The 17,671-nt window shown below is 41.5% G+C and overlaps 1 protein-coding gene across 26 annotated transcripts in view; it reads right to left on the bottom strand.

Moving 5' to 3' along the window:
• The window catches only part of Sec31a (SEC31 homolog A, COPII coat complex component), a 57,126-nt gene extending 41,095 nt beyond the window's left edge, over positions 1-16,031 (bottom strand). For 18 of the 26 annotated variants that reach the window (XM_051198526.1, XM_051198533.1, XM_051198535.1 and 15 more), the window contains exons 1-5: positions 15,676-15,840; positions 4,830-4,912; positions 3,748-3,871; positions 2,624-2,822; positions 956-1,051 (exon numbers count right to left, since the gene is read on the bottom strand). In XM_051198526.1, the coding sequence (XP_051054483.1) occupies positions 956-1,051; positions 2,624-2,822; positions 3,748-3,871; positions 4,830-4,908 (498 nt within the window). In that variant the 5' untranslated portion in view covers positions 4,909-4,912; positions 15,676-15,840. Of the gene's footprint in view, positions 1-955; positions 1,052-2,623; positions 2,823-3,747; positions 3,872-4,829; positions 4,913-15,675; positions 15,841-15,868 lie in introns of those variants that run through there. The other 8 variants (XM_051198550.1, XM_051198552.1, XM_051198553.1 and 5 more) reach the window with 6 other exon arrangements.
• Positions 16,032-17,671: the final 1,640 nt, after the last annotated feature.

Here is a 17,671-nt window from a genome sequence, read left to right as displayed (position 1 = left end):
ATTACTTAAAAATTAGAACCATTGCCAGGCATTGGTGGCGAACACCTTTAATCTCAGCACTTGGGAGGGAGAGACAGGCAGATCTTTGTGAGTTTGAGGCCAGCCTGGTCTACAGAGTGAGTCCAGGACAGGCTCCAAAGCAATATAGAGAAGCCCTGTCTCAAAAAACAAACAAACAAAAATAGATTCATCTATTCCACAAATTTCCTTTCTATTCATACATTTACAACATGTACCATATTCTTTAAAACACAGATCTACACAGCTTCAAATACTTTATATTATTTAATATTGTCTCATCCAACAGGAATTTGTTGAGTTCTTGCTATAAACCAAGCCATTTATTTGCAGTTGTTGCAAGATAGACCACAAACTACAGAACTGATGGCTGGTGAATGTGACCTATAATTAGGCAAAACAAAAAATGGCAGGCTGGAGTACCAGGAAAAAAATGCCTTTATAAGGAGGAGAATATCATTAAGTCACTTTTCTAGACTTCAAAATGGTAGGAGTGGTTGTAACAGCCAATAAAAGTGGGAATCTACGCAATGAGATACCTTGTAGAAAGACTGTATTTTATTTTTTGAGACAGGGTTTCACTATGTAGCTCTCATTGGTCTGGAACTCACTGTATAAGCCACTCTGGCCTTGAATTCATAGAGACCTACCTGCTTCTGCCTGCTGAGGGCTAGGTTTAAAGGTGTGTGCTGCCACACACAGCAACATTTTATTTTAGATAAAGTCTCATTCTATATCTTAAGCTGACTTCAGACTCAAGGCAACCCTCCTGCTTATGCCTTACAGAGAAACCTATTTATCAATACTCGACTATGCCACAGGAAATTAATGATATTGAAGTACTGATTTGCTTTCAAAAAACTTAAACCAAACATGAATATATTTAAAAGATCCTCTGGGTTCCTTTGATTACACTGATCAGCAATTAACATCATACCTGTGTTTTGGCTCCTGGTGTCATTGGAGTTGCAAAATTGTTTAGATCCCAGATGTAGATTTCAGATTCATTAGCACCAGAGGCCACCAAATTCGTCTGCAAAAAGAAACAATAATCAAATAACTAAAAACTCAGAATAACTAAAAGCTAAAATGTTGACTTTAATACAGTTTTTCTATTGATTCAAAACAATCACATGTGTTTTTCTAATCACCCATAATTCTTCATCAAAGTTACCATCTTTTTAGAGAAACAGTATAACTTTCCAAATGAAGTACGCCTAACGCCTACTGACAATGAAACTATTTTAAAGCAATACGTTACAAACAAGAGCAATCTGTGGTTAAAATGTCAAAGACAAGCACATTAATCAGGTAGACTAGTGTTTGTGGTTCTGCATCTCTGGGAGAAAATGTGACTATGGAACAGAAGCTGGGGACAGTTACTGCTCTCTGACACACCCAAATGCTACAGCTATCTCCTACAGCTGCTGCGTCTTTCTCAGGGCACCTCACAGCCAGCACCCAGAGCTGGTAAAGTCTGCCACTGTTTTCACACAGGTCTAGCTCATGGGTACACGGTTTTTGTTGCAGGGAGCAGTATTTCTGGTTGATTTCTACGTCAAGCCCATTGGGCTAAAATGATGCTAAAACTGGTAAGAAGTACAAGAATAACAACAGGCTTCACAAACTGACCTCATTGGTTACTTTTCATGCTCATATACTTCTACCAACTGGTACTAAGAGCTGGCCTAGCATAAGCTTTCAAGTTCCCAACTCTGATCTCCTAATATCTAAAGGTGTCCAGGCAGATGGCATGACATTTTAGACTTCTAATACAAACAAGCATATCAGCTGAAGGTCTTTGTCTCGGCTTTGCTCAGGGTAGATTTTCCTTGTTTATGTGTGTTTGTTTGGGTGAGCCAGTATGTGAAATGTGCATGTTCATGCACCTGTGTACATATGCATACGGAGGTCAGAGAACAACTCAGAAACACTGTCTACCTCCTCTGAGGGGAATCTCTCACTGGCATGAAACTCATCAATGGGCTGCACTAGCTGGCCAGTAAACCCCAGGGGTCGTGTCCTGCTTCCACCTCCCCAGGACTGAGACCACAGGTATATACTGCCACACCTAGCACTTTCAGGAGGTCCTGAGGACTGAACTCAATGCTCTCCTGCTCACAATGCAAGCATGTTACCAACTGAGCTATGTCCTCAGCCCCCTGGGCTTTGTTGTTGCTGTTGTCTGAGACAGCATCATGTAGCATAGGCTGGCCTTGAATTTAACAACGTGTCTAGGGCTAGCCTCAAACTCCTGATTCTTTTGCCTGCACCCCCTAAGTGCTGAGGTACTGGGCGTGTGCCTCCCTGTCTATGCCTGGACCCTAAACTGAACTCTTAACTGTACAGGGTTAAGTCTTTACCTTTCATTTCTAATACTGAAGCCTAGTAGTTCTTTCTTTTTCTTTTCCTTTTTTTCAAGACAGGGCTTCTCTGTGTAGCCCTGACTGTCCTGGAACTCACTCTGTAGACCAGGCTGTCCTTGAACTCACTGAGATTCAACTGTCTCTGTCTCCCAAATGCTGGGATTAAAGATGTGTGCCACCACCGTCCAGCTAGTAGTTATTTCAAATGAAGAATTAACATTTTAAGAACAAAGCCAAACCTGGAAAATGTTTACATCCAAGGCTCTCACTGGTCCAGTGTGCTTGTCCTTCTGTGCAATCACGACTTCCTCGTCCCCAGCTATGATTTTAGAAGGATCATAAAGAATAATGTTTCCGTTCTCTCCACCTGCAATCAGAACTCCAGAAATATTTCCTTTGGAATCCATCTTATGAGGTCCCCAGATCAACTTGTGGTACCTTAAGGAAAAAATAAATAACTCATTCTTAGAATTAAGTGTCCAAATAATTTTTAATTATATTGTTATCTGATCTTTCAATATAATACAAACTGTAGTTTCTCTTTGACTTCTGCTGACTGTATCCTCAGTAAAATAGAATTTTTAATATTTACATTTGATTTCCTGACCTCTGTTAAAAATCTGCAGAGAAATATAGTATAGAAAGTTTACTTGAACTTAAAAATTACTTTATCTGTGCAACCCTGAGCAAGTTACTTAATATTCCCCCAATTTATTTTGTTCACCTGCACAACAGAGCTAATAAACTGTTTTCTTAGGAAATAAAACATTGGGCCAGAAGGAGGTGCCACACACTTTTAATCCTAGCAGTGGGGAGCCCGAGGCAGGAGGATCTGTGTGAGCTCAAAGCCATCCATCCTGGTCTACAGAGGACAGTCAAGACTACATAGAGAGAGGTCATAAAAAGTGAAACAAATTATGTGTGTGTATAAAAATGTACATATACTCCCTTCTCTTTTCACACCTACATTTTATAAGATGGGGTTAGGAGCTGGAGCTTTCCAGCCACAATACACAGAACAACAACGAAACATTCACCAGGACATTTAGTCCTTTACTTCATAAAGCCCAGAGCACAGGGCTGGGGCGTAGCTCATTTCGTAGAGTGCTTGTCCAGCCTGCACAAAGTCCTGGGCTCAGTCATAGGGACTGCACAAACTAGCAGCGGTGACCCTTGCCCATAACCCTAGCACTCACAGTGCAGAGAGGCAAGAGGAGCAGCAGTTCAGGGCATCCTTGGCTACAAGTGAGTTCCAGGCCAGCCTGAACTACAGGAGACCCTGCCTCAAAATAAAAAATAAAATAAAATAAAATAAAGCCACCTACCACAAAGCATACTTAGATGATGATGATAATAATAATACCTGTGAGAAGAGGAGAAAGTAGCACAAGACTTCATATCCAAGGATGGGTCTGCAAGGTCTAACTCAAATATCTCCAAGGAAGCGCTGGTACTAAACGTTGCATCCAACTGCTGAGCAGATGTTCCTACAGAAAATACAAGTATGGGAACTATGTGTGCAAAGATGATGGGAGATGGCATTCTGTAAATATGTTTCTCATACTGGTTAATGAATAAAGCACTGTTGGCCAATAGGAAAGCAAGATAGGTGGGACTAGGAGACAAGGAGGAAAGAGGAAGTAGTAGGGGGAGTCAGCATGTAGAGACTGGAGAACAAAGGTCCGGACCCTCTCTCCGGTAAGATGAGACCACGTGGAAATACTTAGATTAATAGAAATGGGTTAATAATTAAGAGAGAGCTAGCCGATAAAAAACTAGTTACTGGCCAACAAAATTATATCAAATACAGAGTCTCAGTGTGTTATTTGGGGCTGGCGCGGCAGTGGGACCAGGCAGTGGGGAAAAACCTACTCGTTACACAAAATAAAAGACTCGGAAAGTGGCATGAAAGAGAAAGTAGAAGCATGCTTTTAATTGTCTTCTCATGAACACATCTGCAGCTGAGCATGTTTCTACAGCAGTAAGATTCTGGCACAGGGCTGGGATGTGACAGCTCTAAGAGTGGGGAGTTACAGGTAAGTTTTCTTATAATTTCTCTGGAGAAACAGCCCCATGATGCACTGTACCGGTTTTAAGTCCTGTACAGAGCTTTCTTTATTTAAAGAGTGTTTCAGTCGAGTTAGCTCATAATTCACTGAAACTCTGCTATATCATTTGCTACTCTAACTTCTGATGGGGTGAAGATAAACATGATTCCTGTGCACTGGAAAAGATACTGCATATGTCACACATGACCAATGCTATGAAGTTTCACATTATACACAGGAAGGTCACCAAATTAAGTGGCAGGGAGGATGGAGGTATCTTGCTGGAGAATGAGAAACTTCAGAGAAGATGAATCTTGAACTAAAGCTTAAAATACAAGTATGAAGAAGGCAGACATAGAGCTAGGCTAACCACATTGTCTTCTTTTTTTGAACTTACCCGTGGCTAAGTAAATAGGATGGCTCTGGGCAGGGCTCCATGCCTGCATAGCTGTACGATCTATTTCCTTTAACTTCATTCTGCTAAAATGAACATTTTACAGAGAAATATATTGAGCATATAACAGAATAAATTTTAAAAATCACCAAAATATTAATAATACCCAAGTACTAATAACACAAATGTATTGTTTGTTGGAAATGTTCAATACTAGACATAAACCGTGGAACAAATACTGTTTTAGGACAAATACTATTTTATTCTAATTCTTTCCATATTATATAGCTGAGTGTCCATTATATGAAATGACAGGGACCAGACACGCTTCTGATTTCAGAGTTTCTCTGATACTGAAGTATTTTCTAGACCTTATAGCTAAGCATTCCTAGATACAAAAACCTAAGATGCTTCAAAATATGAAACTCATCAGATGCTTCAACTAGGAATGCTCAATGTACATCCCTTTAGCTAAAAAGTCAGCCTGTGAAATACCCTGCAAGAAAATATAAGTGACAGGCACGGTGGCACACACCTTTAATCCCAGCACTGGGGAGGCAGAGGCAGGTGGATCTCTGGGAGTTCAAGGCCAGCCTGGTCTATAAAGCGAGTTCTAGGACAACCAGGACTATTACACAGACAAACCCTGTTTCAAAATTAAAAACAAAAACAAACAAACAAAAAGAATAGAGCAATTAAAGCTGTATGCACCCTTTTCAAACTGACAGGAGACAGCCTATCAGGAGTAGGAAATCAACATAATAAACAAGGTGGATCTTTCTGGGGAAGGATTACTCACTGATAAAAAAAGATTTTAAAAACATCTCACAGTCAGATGTGATAGTGTATGCCTATAACCCCAGCACCCAGGCAGCTGAAGGAGAATCATATAGTGTTCAACGCCAGCATGGGCTACACAGTGAGTTCCAGGACAGCCTGTGTTACAGAGTGAGACCCTGCCTCAAAAAATAAATTCAGTTAACTTCAGACCAGGTGAGGTAGTACACACCTGTAATTCCCACATGTGGGAGGCAGGGCTAGAATTGTGAGTTGAACATGGATCCTGTCTACAGTAACAACATGGCTAGAGAGCTGGCTCAGTGGTTAAGGGTACTGACTGTGCTCCCAGAGGGCACAGGTTCAATTCTCAGCCCCACACGGCAGCTCATGATCATCTATAACTCAAGTTCCAGGGAATCCAACACCCTCTTCTGACTTCTACCGGTACCAGGCACATATGTGGTACAAAGATGTAGATGCAGGCAAAATACCCACACAGACAGAATAATAAAGGTAAAGGAAAATAATAATACTAATTTTAAAAAGAAACAAGTATACTATAGATTTAAGATTAAAACAGAAATTTTTAAGAAATTTGTCACTTTGAGATTTAAAGCCATATGCCACTTGTTTACATATTCTCGTTAAAGTGATATTTTTCATGTCTGTTACGTTTTCATAAATAAATTTTCAGGAAATGTTGTCTAATTGTAGGGTAACCATGATTTAATTATGTACAGCACCTGTTTACCATCTTCACAAAGCTCAAACAATCAGCCATACATACATGTTATTTATGAATAAGAATGGTCATAAATGTCTGAAAGTTAAATTGCTAGGTTAAAAGACACATGCCAGGACTGGAGAGATGGTTTAGCAGTGCAGAGAGCGAGGTTGCTTCCCAGAACCATATTAGGCAGCTCATAGCCACCTACAGTGTAACTCCAGCTCCGGGGCATCCAATGCCATCTTCTAGCTACCTGCACTCACAGGCACATACTCACCTACACACACAGATATACACACACCTATACATCATCAAAAATGAAAAAAGAAAGGCTCCATTTTAATTTTTATAAATATCACCAGTTGCCTTCTGTAGCAATTCAATCTTTTACACTGTAAGTAGCATGGCCAACCCCTGCTCTAAAGCCTGACTGGAGTGAAATTTGTATCCACTTAATACGTAAAAAGTATTGGCTCTGTATACTTCTGCTCTGTGTCTATATATAAATGATGCCTGCTGTATCACTATATGACTGTGGTTCATATATATTTACCCATTTCCCTCTTTCTTTTCTGATTTTACTTTTCTTTTTGGACTAGAGATTGATTGATCCAAGGCCTTCCATTAGCAAAACACCAACTATAAAAGTCAGGTTGTCCAATTTAATCTTTTGACTAAGCTTTATATAACTTTGATTTTGTCTTAAGAGTCGGCTCAGTGGTTAAGACCACTTGCTGCTCTGCCAGAGGATCCAGGTTCAGTTCCCGGCATCTACATAGTGGCTACAACCACCTCTAGGTTTAGTTCCAGGGGCTCCAAGTTATTCTTCTGACCTCCATTAAGCACACGGTGCATATACATTTAGGCATGCACACATACCTATAAATATAATATATAGCTGGGTGTGATGGCACACGCTTTTAATCCCAGCACTGGGGGTGGGGGCGGTGGGAATTTGAGGCCAGTTTGGTCTATATATTGGGCTCCAAGCCAGCTAAGGCTACATAGCGAGACAGTGTCTCCCAAAACAACAGCAGCAAAACCAACCAACCAAACAAACAAACAAAAAAAACCCTAGTAATAATATTTAAAAAAACAGGCTTTATGTTTTAGAATAGTTTTAGGTTCATTAAAAAAAAAAGCATTAGCAAGTACCGTTACCACCACTGCCCCCTGACATCCAGTGCACTCACTTTAATCCATGAGCCAACACTAACTTAACATTATCACCCAGTTCACAGTTTACATTAGGGTTCACACTCAAGGGCACACTTGATGGTTCTGCCTGCCAAATGTATAATTAGGTATATCTATCACTATAGAGTTCTTCAAAGTAGTTTGCCTAATCTAAATCTGCATTCTGCTCGCCCTCCCTCCCTCCCAATATACATGGAACTTACATGATAACTTTTTCTGAACTGTACATGGATCATGGATTCTAAAGAAGGCACAATCTGTTTTCTGGGTCCAGAGTAACACCTTAACACTTGTCTAAACTGTTCACTGTATCAAGTCCGTATCTCAGTGTCTTTCATGTCCCTACTTTTGTGTTCTTGTAGATCCTGGACCACAGCAAAGATTCTCCAGCCTCCTGCCAGAAAGAACTGGTGTGTTTGTCTGTTCCTCCTGGCATCTTCTTGGCTTCACAGGAGTCGTCTTCTTATCACACAGCTACTTAGCACAGAGTCACAGTAATCTATGTCAAAAATGTCCTTTAGCTTTATGAAGGAGTCCAGCCTTAATACCTTTTAGCATGGATGCAAGTATGTCTTACCCTGAGATAGATCAGTATCTAACCGTGTTGTTATTTGAGAGTGGGACTCACTAGGCTGCCCAGGTTAGTCTTAAACTCCTGAGCTCAAGTAATCCTCTTGCCTCAGCCTCCAACGTGCTGGGAATATAGGGATGTAGTATTACACCTAGTTTTCTATCTTTAAAAAATTCCTTTACAGATATGTGCGGTGCTGCCTTTAATCCCAGCACTCAGGGGGGTGGAGGCTGATGGAGTTCTGAGTTCAAGGTCAGCCTGGTCCACAAAGGGAGTTCTAGGACAGCCAAGGATGCATAGAGAGACCCTGTATCAAAAACAAAAAATTCCTTTACGTGTACATTTATAAGTGCACTTTTAAATCACTCTGATTCCATCACCTGTTCTGTAAATAGTAAAAAACTTAGATTGTGCATGGTGAACTGATATGAATTTTTTTGTTTGTCTAACTTAAATCATTTAAAAGTTATAGATACCAAAGATGTGGTTGGTCTTAGTCCATCATATTCTGAGATTTCATATACACACACACATAGACAATATAAAAAAATATGTGTTGTATATATATATATAGTTTGTGCATGTCTATGAAATATGAATAGCTATAATGTTGTATATGTAAATGTACATGTGTGTGTACGTGTGTGTGCAATCCACCCCAGAAGTTATCTACCTTCTTATTTAAAGACAGAGTCTCTCAAGGATCCCATCTCCACCTACCCAGCACCAGGATTGTAAATGCAAGCCATCGTGACTGGCTTTGCTATCTGGTTTTGCAACTTGTATTCTATTATGGTTCATTCTCTTTTTGTGTAATTATTTCTCTGGGAACTGAGATCTTTTTTATTTCCATTTCAACACATTTCCGGTTCTACCTTTGTAATTTTAAATAATTTTATTTAATGTCATTATCCATTAAGTGCGAGCTGCACAAATGGAGTTAGCTCATATAATCTTTTATAAATTTACTTTAATGTGTGATTTGCCAGCACATATGTCTGGGCACTGTGAGAGCAGTCTCCATAGGGGCCAGAAGGCCGTGTCAGATCTATTGGAAGTGGTGATGTAGTGAGTGCTGTGACCTGAGCCTGGATCCCTGCAAAAACAGCAAGTGCTCTCTCACCTGCTGAGCCATCTCTCAGTCCCACTCACACAACCTTACCACTGCCCTTGCACTCCTAGTTAAAGCCAACAGCAGCAGCTCTAGCTTTCACCTTTGAACCACTAAATGTCCAGAGAATACTACCACTGACTTGACTCTGAGTCATTACAGATGCAGAAATCTACAAGCTGTCCCATCTCCTACTTGCATGTCTTTGCTTACTGCTTGAGTAACCAAATTCCTAAACCACTGGACTTTTACACTCACTTTTTTCCTTAGATCCCCCCTTCTGCTTCACTGTTAGGTGAATCGATGCTCAACAGCACGCCTGTCAGCTTCCCAACTGCTCTTCAAAGATCAAGTTCCTTTTATTAGTCTCCACAGAAAGGCTTCAGACTTGAATTTTATGCATTCAAATTGTGTCCACTTGAAGATTTTACAAATGACAAAATTAAGGTGCAGGAAGTTGGCAATTTGTACAAACTCTAAAGAGATAGCCAAGACTGAACTCAGAAGTTGAACTCCAAGACCCAAGCTTGTTTCTAATTGCCTGTAGGATATTCAATTTTCCTATCATCAGGAATGGAATATAGCTGAGTGGGTAGAGTGCCAAGCTAGCATGTCAGAGGCCCTGGGGTCAACCGGTACACGTGACATGGGTGGCAGCACACAGTCCTACAGCCTTAGCACTGCACAGGAAGTGAGACAATCAGGAGCTACTTCCTGCCTAGACTAGGCACATGGGACTCTGTTTCAAATCAACAACAACAATAAAAAAAAGTTTAAAATTAAAAAAAAAAAAAGAATACTAAGGAAGAGCTGGCAGGATAGATCAGTGGATAAAGATGCCTGATGCCAAACCCGACAACCTGAGTTCCATCCTGTGACACGCAGTAGAACTGTCTCCCCAACCCCACTCCCCCAACTGCCCTCTGGCTCTCCTTGCACACATGCACTCACACATGTACACATACAAATAATAACTTAATTTAAAAATAAAAGTATTAATATTAAAAAAAGTATTTAGAAGAAGCCATGACAACGCACCTGCCGTGCATTACAAAACTAAGAGGACAAGAAACTCATTTCAGAAGTTAGGCATGATGGCACACACCTCAGAGTTCAGCACAGCAGGGGTCAAAGCAAGAGGATGACAAGGGCAAGGTTATCTTCCACTACACAACAAGTGTGAGGCCAGCTTAGCTACATGAGAAAGTATAGTAGGTAAGCCGAGCACAGTGGCACATGGCTGCAATCCTGCACTTGGTGGCTGGGAGCAGGAGGAGTTCCAGGCCAGCCTGGCTACAAAAGGCTCCGCCTTAAAAAAAAAAAAAAAAAAAAAAAAAAAAAAAAGCTGGAGGGATAGCCAGGACAGCCAGAGCTACCTAGTGAGACACTCTCTCAAAAAACAAAACAAGGAAAACCAGGAACAAAATAAAACAGAACAAAGCACATGTATGGTAGGTAAAGCAGGCCTGTACTCTTGTACTACAGGGTTAGAACTGTGACCAACAGTCACGCCTGTGCTTGCTTGGACACTGACTGCCACTACTAGACATGATATGCTAGATACTGCTCAGCTTTCCTGAGCCCCGGTTTCTATACTTGTAAAACGTGAGTACCTCAGCCAGGAGGTGGTGTCACACATCTTTAATCGTAGCACTGGGAAGGCAGAGGCAGGTGCATCTCTGATTTCAAGGTCAGCTTGGTCTACTGAGCCTGTTCCAAGACAGCCAGGGCTATACAGAGAAACTCTGTCTCAAAAACCCAAATAAATAAATAAGAAAAATAGTATGAGGTTTACACAGGGAAACATGTATTACACAGAATCAAATAAAGCACCCTGCACACAGACGAGTTTTGATGTACTTTCCAGGAAGAAAACGAAGGAAGGATAGATCACAGATCCAAGTCTATCCTGGGCTTCAGAATGAGTTCAAGGCCAGTCTGGCCACCCTGGAGAGACCCTGTCTCAAAACTGCATTCTTGTAGTCCTAGCATTTCGCATGAGGCAGGAGGATCCGGGTGACTCACTGGAGTCAGTGTAGCCTGTCATCTTTTTCCAGGTTCAATAAGACAGGTTTGCTGTCTTAAAAAAAAATAAAGGTGAAGAACAATAGAGAAAGACTGACCTCTAGCTTCCACTTGTACACACAGGGGCACTCATCAGAGAGCACTTACACACACACACACACACACACACACACACACACACACACACAGAGGCAGGTAGGGAAATCACCTCACTGGTAGAGTACAAGTGGCTAGCCCGTGCAAGGCCCTGTATCTCCAAATCAAAGCGAGAGTGTAAGAGTGAGTGAGTGAGTGTGTGTGTGTGTGTGTGTGTGTGTGTGTCCTAGACACAGTGACTCATACCTCTAAGTCTAGTACTAAAGGCAGAGGCAGATGGAACTCTGCTAGTCTGAGCCAGTTTGGACTACACAATAAATTCCAAGCCAGGCAGGGCTACATAGTGTGACCCAGTCCTTTTTTTTTTTTTTTTTTTTTTTAATAATTTATTTGTATTTTGTGTACAATGGCGTTTTGCCTGCATTTATGTCTGTTGTGAGAGTGCCAGATCCCTGGGAACAGAGAGTTATAGACACATGTAAGCTGCATGTGTGTGGGTGCTGAGAATTGAACCCCAAAGACCAGGTCTTAAAACAGGATTACTGTTATCTAAGACTGAGAAAATACCATACCTAAGATGGAAAAAAAAAAAAGATTCTGACTTTGTAGGAAAGAAAAACAAAACACAAAAACAGGACCTATTTTGTTTTTATGAGCCCTCTTCCTCCTCTAATCCAACTGACTTAATCTTTAATAGAAGATTCAAGTTCCAGTTCATTTATGAAAATCCAATTCACATGGATCTCAATAAGCTCATGTCTGTTAATATCCAGCAGGGTCACACTCCAGGCATTTTAACTAGATACTTCATTGTATCGCATTAGTACATACTGTTAAGATGTTTTCCAATCACTGCTTTATGCATCATCATATCAATTTTCAATCAGGCATTAACTCTTATTCTTTTGGGATTCAAAATTGCTTAGGGTGGATCTAGAGAGACAGCTCATTGATTCAAAGCGCTTAATGCTCATGCAGAAGTCCCAGGTTCAGTTTCCCAGCACCCACATGGCAGCTCACAACTGTCTATAACTTCAGTTCCAGAAGATGTGATGCGTTCTTCTGGTCTCCAATGGTTTCCTACATGATTGTGATACACATAAACTTTCAGAAGTTTATAAACTTCTGAAAGTTTATGTGTATAATAATACACACAATAATCCACATAAATACACATAAATAATCCACATAATACACATAAATAATCCAAACTTGCTTAGTTTTGTTTCAATTTTTAATGTTTATAGTCAAAGAAAACAAATGTACAGGGACCCAGATATACTAAAACAATTAGAGTTGGATAAAACTTTTTGTTTTTAATTTTTAAATACTTAGATGATCTATTTATGTTTAAAAACAGGAAAAAATACTTGCAAGGTGGGAAGCGCTTAATTTCAGAGTGATTTCTAAAAAGAAAAATATATATACATCTTTAAAAACCAGCACTCAGAGGCAGGGGCAGGCAGATCTCTGTGAGTTTTACAGAGTGAGTTCCGGGACAGTCAAAGCTGTACAGAAAAACCCTGTCTCAAACAACACCTGCCCCCCCCCCAAAAAAAAAATCTTGGCTAGAATTACAGTATCTCTGACAGCAAAAGTACAAGGGCTACCTAATTCCAAAGTGTTTAGTTAATGTGTAACACAGAGATAACCACAGGGACATAAGATGGCTAAGTAGGAACAAAAAGCATTCCTACCTGTACCTGACTCAAGGTTCTGGTCAAAAGTAGTTCCTCTTATTAACCTGTACAGAATACAGTTTCAGTGTCTGCTATAAAAAGAAAACCCTGTTACAATACAACATGGTCTGAATGGTAAGTTCTGAATTTAAATTTAAACAAGACTACCATAATCTACAATAAGAATGCTACAAAAACACAGTATTCCCCTCTCAGAAATATTTAATTACAAATTACTTCCTTAGAATATGAAGGATTAAATGAAGCCAGCTATGCATCTCAATTACAATTTATCTTAATAGTTTGTGTAGCTTTTCAGTATTGTGATTGTATTCACATTGTACATCATTGTTTCATTCAAGACCACTTTACCCAGAACACAATCCTAACAAAAACAGGAAATGAACACTGTGAGGACAGCAGTTTGTTCCCATCTATCACCCACCAGACAGTACCTACAGCATGGCAGGTAGACTGAGGCCTGGAGCATACACCCTACGCTTAAATTTCAGCCTAAGTCTCAGCTCCACATCTCATGTCTTTGCATACATGTGTTTTTGCTCCTCTCCCACAAAGCTAGCCACATTATATGTTGGGAGAATTAAATGAGGTTTTAGAGTGTTTAGAACATTGCTTATCTCACAGCAAATAAAAACTCACCAACAGCAGTTATTTCAAAACCACAATTTGAAGGGCCTGGAGAAAAGGCGCATCTATTAAGAATGCTTCTTGCTCTCAATTCACAACTTAAAAAGGTCTATCCCAACAAGTCTTCAGGAATACATCTAAGGCAAGGTGGTACACAGAGGTATATAATCCATGAAGAATAAGTCAGGAGAACAGCAGCTTCAGACTAGCAGGGGCTACAAGGATTCTGATTCAAAAAACCCAGCTCACAATACATACCTAGAATATCCAAGACCCTGGGTTTCAGCCCAAGTGTCATCACTCCCCTCAATAAAAAAGAGACCAAAACCTAACATCTGAGGAACATTATGTTCCAGACAAGAACTTATTTTAAGTGAAAACTTTCTTCTTTTTAAAATTACACACAAGTGTTTGTGTCTGTGTAGGTATAGGTACATGAGTACAGACAGGTATCTGCAGAAGCCAGAGGAGTTGCATGCTGTGGAGCTGGAATTGAAGGTGACTGTGAGCCACTAGATGTGGGTACCAGGAAGGGCAGTATGTGCTCTTAACTGATGAGCCATCTCTGCAGGCCTAAACTGATTTTCAAACTGCAAGTTTTATGAAGCAATATGAAAACCCAACAGTATTAATTCTGTCAAAAGTAGCAACCCTGCAACACTATGGAGCCACCCCACACCTGGGAAAGTGAGAAGTCAGAGGTAATGCCCTCGACACCTTTGACTCTTAATGAGAAATACAAATCCTTTACTGGCACTGTTTTTGTTAAAAGTGCATGTGAGTGACATATCTCACTAAGGATAAGAATATTTGTTCTCCAAGAGTTACTTATTTGGCATTATCAACCAGGCCCACCTTATTCAGCCAAATTCAAAAATCAACCATGTCTTGATATCTTACTGTTCAAAAAGATTAAACTTCAGGAGGTGAGATTAACCTACAATAAATGAAACAATCGGGTGTGGTGGTACATGTTTGAAATTCCAGAACTTAAGGGGTTAAAAGTATAAGGGTCAGAATTCAAGGTCATCTTTGGCTATTCTGTGAGTTTGAGGCCCTTCTGGTCCACAAGAGACCCTATCTCAAAGAATGAAGGAAGAGGAGAGGAAGAAACAAAAGAAATTAATTTAACAGTATCACATTACAAGTTTTTAATGTGGAATTTCCAAATCCCATGAAATTACACAGGAAATTCTATCCAGGCATGAACTTACAATATAAGCATGTTTTTCTAGGAAGATAGCCCAGTGCTTTCAAAAGGGAAATAAAAATGTCAAAGGACTGATAGTCACTTCTTTTACAGTTTACAAATGTCTTTCTACTCTTACATGTTTCAGGAAAGAACCTGTTTACATAAAGTTAATGAGTAAAATCCAAAACTCATCTCAAATTTCACATTTTCAAACTCCATATAACATATTCACAATTACACAGCAATTATCCAAAAGTTCTCATTCCCTACAAATCTTTCTTGGAGCTGTAATTATGGGAGAAACAAGGACAGAACTATTCAAAAGGGCAGTACATTTTAATACCTCTTAGATAATCAGGGTTTAAGGGAAAAGAGCAAGCTCTAATCATCTATTTAACAGTTACAACTGCAGCAAGTTCCAGCTTTCTATACTTTAGCAATTTGAAAAACTATCAAAAAAGAAAAAAGCCTCTTGCAACCTTGCAGAATTCTACGAACTCACAGAAAAAGTTTATACGCCCACAAATCCAGGCAATCATTTTTACAAGTGCCTCACAATTTAATTCAGTGCAACAACAGCAGCAAAAACCATACACTTTTGAAGGTATAGGCTGCGAATGGCGACTGCTGACCCTAAATGGCACGATCGCTGTTAAGTGACAGTAGCAGTCTTCGTTTCCAAACGGTAGACCCTTAAATTTGGCAACAGTTCAAACACAACTTCAAATATAAATAAATAAACCTCTAGCTAACTGAGGTCTGTTTCCCTTCCTCGCCCTTGGGGGTGGCACCTCTTTGTGCACAGGCTCTGGAGGGTGCTAACCTCAAACTCACTCACGAGCAGGGCAGCCTGGAAACGTTGGCGGAGGACGCGATCACCCGGCTGCGGCGGCTCCAAGCGTTGTCCTGGCGGGGCCGAAACGAGACAGGGGCGCGCCGTCAGAGGAGAGCGGGCCTCGGGCCTTGGCGGCGGACTCCGAACCCGGCGAGGGGCAGGGAACAAACGGCAGGCACACCTGGCGGACCTCGGCGACCCGCCTGTCCCGCGCTGGCCGGCGACCGTCGGACTCTCCCCGGACCCGCCGCCGACGCCGACGCCCCTCCTCCGCGGCCCAGGGCCACCTCGGCGCTCCGCTCCAACGTGGCAGCCGCAGCCCCGCCTGCGGGCCGCCACTTCCGGGTGCGGCGGCTCGCCACGCCCACCCGACGGAACGGCACTTCCGGAAGCCGTGGCTCGCCACGCCCACCCGGCGGGACGGCACTTCCGGAAGCAGGGTGCCGCAGGAGGCCTGGCGGGCTGGAGGAGGGCTTGCGTCCGCTTTTGGAGGAGGCGCGCCCTGTAGGGATGCGGCCGCTTGGCGGTGGATCAAGGGCGAGTTCCGCTGGGCGTCTCCTCCAGGGAAGGGCCGCGGTGACCGCGGGGACGCCACGTAGCTCTCCTGTGCGGCGTCAGCAGCCGCTCGCGACACTCGCCACACCCGGCCGACAGCGCGAAAGCTGGGCAGGCTCTCTTGCTTCTGCGTTTGTTGTCGTTATGTTTTTAGAGAAAAGATTTCTCTCTGTGTATCCTTGGCTGTCCTGAAACTCACTCTGTAGACCAGACTGGCCTCGAACTCAGATCCGTCTGCCTCTGCCTACAGAGTGCAGGGACTAAAGGCGTGCGGCCTGCATTTGCCTTTTGAGAATTTACACATGAATTTGTCGCACACGTCCGGAGTCCTAGAACCTGTGAGTGAATTATATCGAATGCAGTTGGTAGCTTTAATATTTCAGTATCTGTCGGTGCCATTCAGACCTATGGGCACTCACCCTGCGCCATTGGAACAAAGTGCCATGCGCGCGCGCGTGCATGTGTGTATATGTGTGTGTGTGAGAGACAGACAGACAGAAGCACACACAGAGAAAGTGAAATCAGGAATATAAACTAGTAACTGAGAAGTGAATATAAACTAGTAACTGAGAAGTATAGCAGAAGCCGGTCTCTAGAGCAAAAGAGAAGAATGAAATGGGCTGTGATGCCACACTTAGGAGAGGAGGAATTCAAGGCTACATAGTTCAGGCAGGTAACCCTGTGCTGCAAGAGAGTCTGTCTTAAAGCAAAACAAAATATAATAATGACAGCAAAGGCTGGAGACATGGTTTATTTCCCAGCTCGCACACGGCGATGCACAACCATTTGTAACTTCAGTTGCAGAGGGCCCTACACTCTATTCTGGCCTCCAGCAATATCTGCATGTCCGTGGGGGCACCTACTTAAAACAAGTGAAACAGAAATTGGGTGCTGGAATTCCCTATTCACCAAATAATTAATGAAGCCTATCTTCCAACTTTGGCTAGCTCTAGTATATTTCTGTGATTTTTCACAAATGAGTTCATATGGTCCCAAACATTTCAAATAAAAGGATATTACTGTCTTCCTTAGAGCTTCCAATCTTTATAGATAGGTTGCCAGATCTACTTTTTAGTTAAGGAGGAATTATTTTATCAAGCCACAAGAAAACCACTTCCTATAATGCTAATATATTAGCATTATACACCTGGACTGAATTGGTCCCCTAATTCAGTCTATTATACCTATTAACTCTATTATACCTATTAACTACACCAACTCTTTTCTTGGCTTCCTTAAAATACTAGTTTTATTTATTATTTATTTATTTGTTTGTTTGTTTGGTTGGTTTTTTTTTTTTTTTTTTTTTTTTTGTTTTTTGAGACAGGGCTTCTCTGTGTAGCCTTGGCTGTCCTGAAACTCACTCTAGACCAGAACTCAGAAATCTACCTGTCTCCCAAGTACTGGCAATCAAAGGTGTGCGACACCG

Source organism: Phodopus roborovskii, unplaced genomic scaffold (assembly GCF_943737965.1).
Source record: "Phodopus roborovskii unplaced genomic scaffold, PHOROB, whole genome shotgun sequence".
In the NCBI taxonomy this organism is placed as follows: Eukaryota; Metazoa; Chordata; class Mammalia; order Rodentia; family Cricetidae; genus Phodopus; species Phodopus roborovskii.
This window is presented reverse-complemented; position numbering and strand designations above follow the sequence as displayed.